Genomic DNA, 10,296 nt, shown 5'->3' with positions numbered 1-10,296 from the left:
TTCAGGAGCCCTCAGGGTGAAATCTGAGGTGCTCGGGTGCCCACGGGATTAATTTTAGGGCTCTTCAGGTGCCCTCAGGGTGAATTTCGGACTGTTCAGCTGCCCGCAGGGTGAATTCTGAGGTGTTTGGGTGCCCCCAGGGTGAATTCTGAGGTGTTTGGGTGCCCTCAGGGTGAAATCTGAGGTGTCCGGGTGCCCTCAGGGTGAATTCTGAGGTGTTAGGGTCCCCTCAGGGTGAATGCTGAGGTGTCCGGGTCCCCTCACGGTGAATTCTGAGGTGTTAGGGTCCCCTCAGGGTGAGTCTCGGGCTCCCCGCGCCTGCGCGCTGCTGCCGGAAGGCGCCGCCCGCCCGGCGGATGTTGCGGCGCGGCCGCGGCTGAGGGAGGGACGGCGGAGCGGCAGCGCCGGGGCCGCGGTAGGAGCGGGACGGGCCCGGGGGCTCTGAGGGCTCTGAGGGACGCGGGGCGGGCTCGGGCCGGGCCGGTAACGGCGGCGGGCAGCGCTCGGGCGGGCGCGATGTCGCGACAGTTGAGCGTGTCGTGAGTAGCCCGCCCGGCCCGCCCTGCGCTCGGCCATGTCGCGACAGAAGAACGTGTCGTGAGGAGCCCCCGCCTGCTTGCCGCGGTGTGTGAGGGGGCTGGACAGAGCGCTCGGGGGCTGCGGGGAGCTGAGGGGGAAATGGCTGAATGGACACGGCCCAGCGTGTCTGATGGGTAAAATGAATAATAGAATATGATACATATATATTATATATAAATATTATATAAGTGTTATTTCTCCGAGGCGATGAAAACAACGCTAGCTCGAAGCAGGCAGGTTTCACTGAGCTGTGGGCAAGGCTTGCTAATCTAAATTAGAAATCGTAATTAAAGCTCACAGATAACCTCCCGAAGGTGGTGCAGCGTCTCCGTGGTGGGAGTGATTAAAATTAAACAGGAAAAATCCCTCAGGAGCGGTGTATGGGAATATCAGAGCCAGAATATGCAAGCCGGGAGTGCAGGGTGCGATTGTCTCACTAAGGTCCTTTTCCCTGGCTTTGGGTGCACAAACTTGTCTGGCTTCCCTGAGTTTTGGATCTGTGTTTTCCCTGGACAGTCTGAGGTTTGGTATTCTGCATGGATTTGGAGCAGGGACAGTGGTTCTGTGGAATTTTGTGTAGGATAGGTGACATTGTCTTGAGCTGAAATGCTCTGGGAAGGTTTGTGTGGGGGACACCGAAAAGCTCCAGGATTTGCTGCTCTTGTTGGCAAAGCTGTCAAATTTATTCCCCTTTGGATTGGTTATTTTTGACATCGTGGGTCGGAAGGGACCTTAATGCTTATCTTGTCCATGGGCAGGGACACCTTCCACTATCCCAGGTTGCTCCAGGCCCTGTCCAGCCTGGCCTTGGACACATCCAGGGATCCAGGGGCAGCCACAGCTTCTCTGGGAAAATCAATCAAGGTATTTTTTTATATAATTTTAAATATTTTTAAAAACGGACACTTTGAGTTGCATTGGCAACTGAAACAATTAGAAACCGTGCACCACCGGGAAGTCCCCACATGGAACAGTGTGTAGTTTCTCCTGGTTTTTCCAAGCCCTGCACTGTGTCAGGGGACTGTCAGGTTGGATATCAGGGAATGGTTCTTCCCCCAGAGGGAATGGTGACATTCCCGAGGCTGCCGGAGCTCCGGGAGCGTTTGGACAGCTCTGCCAGGGATGCGCAGGGTGGGATTGTTGTGGCCAGGAGCTGCAGTGGCTGATCCAGCTGAGGGAATTCCGTGTCCCTGTGCTACAGCACATCCCGAGATGGCCGACGAGAACGAGGAGCTGCCGGCGGACGAGGAGCTGCCGGCGCCGGCCGAGGAGGGCTTTGAGCAGCTGGAGAACGACAGCCCCGCCGAGCGCAGCGGGCACGTGGCCGTCACCGACGGGCGCTGCATGTACGTCTGGGGAGGATACAAGGTACAGCTCCCCTGCACCAGGCTGGGAATTGTGTCCCATCCATCCGGGAGTGACGCTGGGAAATTATTCCTCCCCCGGAACACAGCAGCAGCTCCAGCGAGCAATTTGTAACACGGCCCTCGGGGTGTTTTGCGATGTTGAAATAAATCACGGGTGTTAAACCTTGGCAGATACACGGATTTTTGGGGTGTTGTTTGCCTTTGGCAAAGGGTGAAGGGAATATTTATTGATGGGAATTGTGGGGCCTGGGAGTGGTGGTTTTATTTGCACAACTGTATTTTGGGTGTTGAGGATCCCAGGTTTGTTGTTGTCACACTGCAGCACCACAAAATCATTTCAGTGACAAAAATCATTGTCAGCGAGCTCAGTAAATAACTCCTGTCGTGGAGGGGGTGGGGGAATGAAAAAGGAGCTTTTGGCTCATTTCTGCTCCTTAGCTCAGGCTATAAACCAGAGGTTTAACTTCCATTTAGCCCCATCTGGCTCTGCTGGGAGCTGATTGTCCCCAGCAGGTGCTAAATTGGGCTGATTCCTGCTCTCCGTGTAGGTGGGAGGCACAGGAGTGTGGGAAGCACAGGCACTGCTCCTGCTGTGATTAGGTCCCAGAGGGGGTGTAAACATTCCCAGGAGTCTGCAATTCCACGTGTCAAACATCCTTCTAACACTGCTTTTCCTTCTCTGACCTGTCCTGCAGAACGCCCAGGTCCGGGGATTTTACGACTTCTACCTGCCTAGGGATGAAATATGGATCTACAATATGGAAACTGGAAGATGGTACAGTAAATCATTAATTTGGGGGAAAAAACTGATAAATCCTTAAATTGGTGTGGAAAGCATCTTGAGGGACTGAGCAGGGAGAGAATTCCCTGATCTCTTTGTTCCCACCTATCAAACTGCTGCAAAAATGTGTAAAATATTTCAGGTTTGGTGTTTTTTTTTTCTGTGAAAGCATCCAATATGTTTTTCCAGGATGAAGTAGGAGAGGCAGCTGGGACAGGCAGCCTGGATAGGAGTGTGTGATCACCAGTGTGAGGTGTTTTGGGATTCCTGGGATAGGATAGAGCAGCTGGAAATTGTGTTTGTACCACTTTTGATGCCAGTGGTGGTCAGGGAGGCCCTGCTGAGTTTTTGGCCTTTTCAGGAGTTGTTTTTAAAGGTTGATGCAGCCACAGAAGCTGCTCAGTGCTTTGCAGGAAGTGGGATTTCAGCCGTGCTCCCAGCCCTCCCTGGGGTCAGGGACAACCTTGGGCACAGGCTGGAGTCTCCTCTCTGTGGTTGATGTTTACAAACAGGAAAAATCCGGGAGCAGGGTGGAAACCTGCAGTTCACACTGGTGAATCCTCTTTGCCTGAGGATTCTGAGCATTCCAAACTCCTGAGCTGGGCAGATGGGATCCCTAACCCCCAAAAAACCCATGTATTAACTAAACTGCCTTTTCCCCACCCCTCCATCACAACAGAGTAGTTTTGTGAATTGTTACATGTGAAAAGATGAGAACTGCTGTGATTCAAACCCTCCAGATGAACCCATCCTTGTTCACTGGGAGCAGGTGAAACATTCCACCCTGGTTTTGCAGGAAGAAGAGCAAGACAGAGGGAGATGTTCCCCCCTCCATGTCTGGCAGCTGTGCCGTGTGTGTGGACAGAGTGGTTTATCTCTTCGGGGGGCACCATGCCCGGGGCAACACCAACAAGGTCAGGAATTCCTTATCCCATCCTTTCCCATGGGGATTGTGTCCTGGAAATTCAGCAGCACTGCAGGAACACCCTGAGCTGGCACTGCTTGTGTCCTTGTGCAATTCCCCTTAGCACTTGGATGGTGTCCCTGCCTCTGAGCTTGCTGGTTTTAAAAGATGGGAATTGCCAGAGTTGCCTGAATAATATCAGCAACTGATCTGGAACTGCTCTGGGGTGGCTTGGAGTGTTTCTCTTCCCTGGAGTCTGTGGTAATTCCAGAATCCCAAAATAATTCAGGTTGGAAAAGTCCTCCAAGATCACTGACTAATCACCACCCCTTTCAACTAGAATGAATTAATGGGTATTTTCTGATAGTCTGGCAATGTGTTTTAAATTAAATTGGTTTGGTCTATTTAAATATGTAGTTTATGTGTTTAAATATAGACAATATATAAATAAATATATAAATATATATTTATGTGTTTAAATAAAATAATGTATTTCATATGTAAATATAAACCAGGAGTTGAAAGGAATTTTTGCAGAGGGTTTGAAACAAGCCTCATTTGTAAGGTGTGATTGCTTCCCCTCCTACTGTGGCATTCTCACATTTCAGATCTTGTGTGTAAGTGTGGCTCTTCCTGTACAATTATATAAATTACAATTTATACAAAATACAATTTTATAAATGCAGAGAAGGGATAATACAGTAAAAAATGTCACTTTGTGAACTTTTTAACCATTTTTTATTTGTAAAATTGTGCTCTGTAAACACCTTCATTGTATCCCACAACAGCTTCTGGATGCTGAAACTCAGTGTCCATAACCCTGTCAGGGGTGTAAAAGGTGTTTGAGTCTGAAAAAAGATCAGGGTTTGTCAATCCATATTTTGCTGCAATATTTTCAGTGCTCTACTTTTCAGCTAGGAAAATAACTTTTCATTTTTTACATTTCTGTACCAACACATGTTAATTGAAAATTGCTGTTTTAACAACAGACTTAAGCTTTAAGCTGACTGCGTGAGTTAAAAAAATCTCTTTATTTTCCCAGTTCTACATGTTAAATGCCAGATCCACGGACAAAGTGCTGCAGTGGGTGAGAGTGGAGTGCCAGGGGGTGCCCCCCTCGTCCAAGGACAAGCTGGGGGTGTGGGTGCACAAGAACAGGTGAGGCCCCAGCAAGGGCTCAGTTCTCTCTTGGCTTCTCCCTCCTCCTCTTCCCTGCAGTCACTGTGGGGATGGCTGGGAATGTTCCCCTGGAGAGGAGAAGGATCCAGGGAGAGCTCAGAGTCCCTTGCAGAGCCTGAAGGGGCTCCAGGAGAGCTGGAGAGGGACTGGGGACAAGGGATGGAGGGACAGGACACAGGGAATGGCTCCCAGTGCCAGAGGGCAGGGATGGATGGGAGATTGGCAATTCCAGCCCAGCCAACAATTCCCAGATTTGCTGTGGCTGTCCCTGGATCCCTGGCAGTGCCCAAGGCCTGGCTGGACATTGGGGCTGGAGCAGCCTGGGGCAGTGGGAGGTGTCCCTGCCATGGCAGGGTGGGATGGGTGGGATTTAAGATGCCTTCCCAATCAAACCAATCTGGTGATTTTGGAGTTTTAACTCTTGAGCTGCTTTAGCTGCTCCATGGAGGGAGCTCCCAGTCAGGATATTTGCTGTGGGATTTGCTGCAGAGGATCAGGAGAAGTGGGAAAACCCTTGTGTGTCCCTTGGATGGGGATACTCCACCTGGAATTGCCCACAGTGCTTCTTTTCCAGGTCCTTGATGTGGGGAGTGAGCTCCTCATTACCACAGCTGATAGGATCAGTTTAGATGTCAATCTGAGCAGTTGTGGGTGGTTAATTAGGTGCTGCAGATTATTTTCTGGCACTCCATAATCCTGTAGGAATTTTTGGCAGAGCCATGCCAGTTCCTACCACAGGCTAAAGCCCAAAGATAAAACTTGGAGGTAATTCCCACTTAAACTCCAGGAGAACAGCATGGCAAAGGCCAGAGTGCAGTGACCAGGCTGCACACCCTGACAGCCTCAGAGATTTGGAGGTGGAGCAGAGCTTGGGAGCCTGAGGCTGGAAACAGCTCCAGAGGGATTTAGTGTGGGTGGGAGGGTCACGGAGCCCCACACGTGGAAAACCAAAGGAGCTTCCCTGGTTTTCTGAGCCCAGCATTTCCATTTCCATTTATATTTATAACAACAGATGTGACAATTTCTCACTGCTCTTGATCCATGTTTTCCTCCAGGCTGATATTTTTTGGAGGCTATGGCTATTTTCCTGAAGGGAAACAACGTGGAACGTTTGAATTTGATGAAACCTCTTTTTGGGTAAGTAACCCTGGAAGCCATTTCTGTATCAACTTTTAATATTTAATCAGTGCTTGTTAAAACTTGTTGCTTCTTTATGTTTTTGGTTTTTCAAGAATTCAGGTCTTCCTAGAGGGTGGAATGACCACGTGCACATTCTGGACCTTGAAACTTTCACTTGGAGCCAGCCTATAACTACGGTAATTAATGGTTTGCTGTCAGTTAATTAAGTCACAGCTCAGTAATGTTATTTAGGAGCGTTCTTGGAGCCATTTCCACTGAATTTAAACCATTAATTTAGACAGATCCACTCTGCAAAAAGAGGAAATTTGCCTTTTATTTTGATCTGGCTTCATCCATGTTTTTCCTGTTGCTTGCTTTGGTTGATGCTCCAGCTGTGTTGTGCTCAGGACAGGGGAATGTGTGCTTTGCTGTCACCCTCGCTGCCAGGGGACGCTTGGTACCTGTCCCTGGGGTGCTGAATTGTGGTCAGGAGACAATTAAACACTGCTAATTGCAAATACACGCATCTTGGAGCGTTCAGGAACAGGGAAATGGGCTGGTGTTGCCACAGGGTTGGAGGAAATGAAATATGAGAAATTGCTCAAGGATTTCTCTGATTACTTCATGCAGGTCTCAAGTAGGTCAGAAACTCAAGCAAAATGGTGTTTAATGGAATCCCAGAATGATTTGGGTGGGGAGGGACCTTAAATTAAAACTCAACCAGTTCCACTCCTGCCATGGGCAGGGACACCTCCCTCTCTCCCAGGTTGTCCAACCTGGCCTTGGACACTTGATGGTTTATGAATATAAGGATTTATTATGGCACTGTCTCATTTACAGTCTGTCCTGTGTGGCTGAACCCTGTGCTAAGAGCAAAATTTATACACTTCAAGAGGGGAAAAAAACAAACCCCATTTTTAATGAGTTCTCTGATCTTCCATCCATCAAAAAAACCAAGCCTGCACACGGGATGATTTACTGGCTGTTTTTTTTCACTCTGTTCCTTGCTGGAACAATCTGAGTTGAGCTGAGCCTCTCCTGTGCCCTGGTGACTGATTTGTGCTGTCCCTGTCCCCTCCCAGGGCAAGACCCCGTCCCCTCGAGCCGCCCATGCCTGTGCCACGGTCGGGAACAGGGGTTACGTGTTCGGAGGCAGATACAGGGTAAGCCCAGCCCCCTTTAACCTGTGCTACCCAAACCCCACCAGGAGAGCTGAACCACGCTCTGCTCTGTTGTAGGAGTCCAGAATGAACGACTTTTACTACCTGAACCTGGACACGTGGGAGTGGAATGAAATGTGGGTGCTCCAGCTCGATCCGCGTAAAATTCTTTGTGTCTAAAGAAAGTAAAGTTGTCCTTGGCTCGCTGCAGTATCCTGCAGATATCTGAAAAATCATCAGAGCCAGAAAGAGCAGCAGGATTTTGCTGTCCCTCATGGTGATTTGGGGTGTTTTTATTGCAATCCAGACTCACCCAAGGCATCTGCCCCATCGGCCGATCGTGGCATTCCTTAACACCGATTTCCTCGGATCACCTCTTCCTCTTTGGAGGGTTCACCACGGACAAGCAGCCCCTGAGTAAGTCATTCCAAAGGGATTTGGTGGTGGCTTTGTGCTCTGGACCAGCTGTGCACAGGAGCTTGAAGGATTGCCTTGAATTCCTTCTGAATTCCTCCTGTGTGCTTCAACTCCTCATTGCACAAGAGCAGGAATTGCTGAGGGTGTGGAGACACCAGAACTTCCAGCAATTCATCTGCTCTAAAAATTTATCTAAAAGTGCAAATTGCAATTAGTGACAGCTTTACAGTTCTCCACCTTCACCCCCATAAATCTGTTAATAAACCTGTTGTCAATCAGGAGCCAATGTTTCATTTTAAGGTTTTTCCTAAAATATTTGATTTATCTAAGAAATGAGATTTGTATTATTTGTATATTGCAACAACTTACAGAACTGAGAGAATCCTGGTTTTATCTGGGATCTTGCTTGTTTTCAGGTGATGCCTGGATTTATTGTATCAGCAAGAATGAGTGGGTTCAGTTTGAGCATAACTACTCTGAAAAACCAAGGTATGGCAGACAATTCCCTGGAAATTTGGAACAAAAGGGGTGTGGAAGCACCTGGTGGTGGCTGTCAGAGAGAGGACAGAACGCTGGTTCCTCCTCACAGCTCCCCTTTTCCACGTGACCCAGAGGTGCAGACTGTTGTGTGCTCCCAGAATTCAGGGGAGGGCCACACAGGGCTGCCTGTGACATAGCAGGGAACACAGAATTTAGGGTTTGATCTCAGGATTTAGGTTCTGATCCTGGGGTTTGGGGTTGGATCTGGCTGCAGAGGACTCCAAGCTGTGAGTGCCAGCACTGGAGCTAACTGGAACCGGTGTCCTCGCTGTGCCACCAGCCAGGCACAGGCTGGTGTCACCAAGGTCCTGCCAGAGGCTCATCCTGTGCACACCCAGGGCTGTTCTTGGCTTCCTGCTGGGCACATAGGAGTTGGTGACCTGCAGTTTAAAGGTCCAAAGCCTCTGTGATGCACGAGTGGGACATGAAAAACATAAGTTTTCCTCCCTCTGGCCTGGCTGGGATGAGGAGGGATCTTCCCCGAGCTGGGATCTGGGGTTAATGCAGTGCTGCTTTCTGTTCCAGGCTGTGGCACACGGCCTGTGCCAGCGAGGAGGGTGAGGTGATCATCTTTGGGGGCTGTGCCAACAACCTTCTGGCCCATTCCAAAGCTGTGAGTTGGTTTTGAGCTTCCCATTCCCATGGGATCTGCAGTGCTGGATCACTCCAGCATCCTGATCTGGTGGGGATCACAGACAAAGCCTGAGGGGGGAAATACTTTGCCCCTGTCCAAAGTCCCTCAGTGCAGATGCCTCAAGGCTTGGAAACCTAAAGGCTTCCTCCAGTGTCCCTGCCCAGGGCAGGTTGGAGTGGGATGAGCTTTAAGCTTCTTCCAACCCAGCCCAGGCCACTCTGGGATTCCCTGATTCCTGGGCTGCTTTGGCTCCTGGTGAGAGCCACAGAACCAATTCTCTCTGTCTCTCTCCCTCCCTCCAGGCTCACAGTAACGAAATCCTCGTGTTCTCCCTACAACCAAGATCTCTCGTAAGGTAAGAGAGCAAAACTTGAGCATGGAATTGGCGTGTCCCAGCTTAGGTGGCAGGAGGAAATTCCTGGGAGGGTGGGGAGCCCCTGGCATGGCTGTGGCTGCCCCTGGATCCCTGGAAGTGTCCAAGACCAGGTTGGACAGGACTTGGAGCACTCTGGGATGGGGAGAAGTGTCCCTGCCTGTGGAAAAAGGATGGAATGGGATGAGATTTAATAAGGTCCTTCCAACCCAAACCATTCTGGGATTCTAAGTGGGGCAGGGTTACCATTAGACCTGTTCACATTCCTAAAATCCTGGACAACATTTCTGCCTCTACCAAACGCTGCCAGAGCAGCAGGCAGGGCTGAGGGTGGAGGATTCCCCTCAGCACACCCCACATGCAGCCTGTTCCCTGCTGACATCAGCCCTGTGTCCCCAGGCTGTGCCTCGAGGCTGTGATTTGCTTCAAGGAGATGTTGGCCAGCTCGTGGCACTGCCTGCCCAAGCACCTGCTGCACAGCGTCAACCAGCGCTTCGGCAGCAACAACACCTCGGGCTCCTGAGCCTGCCCGGCCCCAGTAAAGGTGTGTGCTCAACCCTCTGTGTGTAGGTAGTCGCTTCTCGCCCTCCCGTGCATGTGAATGGCCTAGAGAGAACCTCTTGTCGTGTGAGATGTTCCAATAAATGTATTTAATGCCAGAGGAGACGAGCCTGAGCTTAAGCTGCGAGCAGCTCTGGGGTTGTGCACCCCAAGGGGGTGAGGCTGATCCCGAGAGCGGGGGATGTCCGTGGGGACAGGAGCTGGGAACGCTGAGCACACCATGGCTCTGGAGTGTTGCTTTAGTGGAGGCTGCAGGTCGTGTTTAGTCCACAGCTTCACGTTCTGCTACAGATGTTTAAGGTCAGAGAAGCAGGATCTGGAAGTTAGAAGCAGGATCTGGAAGTTGTCCCGTTGTCGGTCGATAAACTGTCGTAAACCTTGAGATGTTAAAGCACCACTACTCTCTGCTTGGCTGTAGTTTGGGGGGTTTTTTTGGAATTTTTATGTTGTGGAATTTCAATTGTGAACCTTAGGTAGCAGATATTCTGCCCTGCGAGTGTAACTGAGAGTGCTTGTGCCTGTTCCCATGGAGCTTCCCTGCAGCTGGAGCAGCCCCAGGGCTGTCCCCTGGCCCCAGGGACATGGAGAGCTCTGTCCTGGCTGACCCAGCTCTGTGGGGACACGGGGGACAGGGCCAGGCCGTGCTGCTGTGGGGAAGGGGGGGGGGATCATGTTTTAAGCT

General features: G+C 50.4%; 1 protein-coding gene across 2 annotated transcripts; it reads left to right on the top strand.

The window, feature by feature from the left end:
* The first annotated feature begins 340 nt into the window (after window positions 1–340).
* Window positions 341–9,717, top strand: KLHDC2 (kelch domain containing 2). 2 transcript variants are annotated; one of them, XM_015631652.2, is made up of 14 exons: window positions 341–415; window positions 1,781–1,947; window positions 2,642–2,721; window positions 3,524–3,641; window positions 4,674–4,789; window positions 5,866–5,947; window positions 6,043–6,126; window positions 7,012–7,092; window positions 7,168–7,226; window positions 7,397–7,506; window positions 7,923–7,995; window positions 8,572–8,659; window positions 8,983–9,035; window positions 9,453–9,717. In XM_015631652.2, the coding sequence occupies exons 2-14, from the start codon at window positions 1,792–1,794 to the stop codon at window positions 9,574–9,576; spliced, it is 1,224 nt and encodes a 407-aa protein (XP_015487138.1). In that variant the 5' UTR covers window positions 341–415; window positions 1,781–1,791; the 3' UTR covers window positions 9,577–9,717. The 2 variants fall into 2 exon arrangements, with proteins under 2 accessions (XP_015487138.1, XP_015487137.1); XM_015631651.2 differs by lacking the exon at window positions 341–415 and adding an exon at window positions 1,376–1,443.
* The last annotated feature ends 579 nt before the right edge of the window (window positions 9,718–10,296 follow it).

This window comes from Parus major, chromosome 5 (genome assembly GCF_001522545.3).
Source record: "Parus major isolate Abel chromosome 5, Parus_major1.1, whole genome shotgun sequence".
In the NCBI taxonomy this organism is placed as follows: Eukaryota; Metazoa; Chordata; class Aves; order Passeriformes; family Paridae; genus Parus; species Parus major.
The sequence above is the reverse complement of the archived record's forward strand: the minus strand, read 5'-3'. Positions and strand labels throughout refer to the sequence as shown.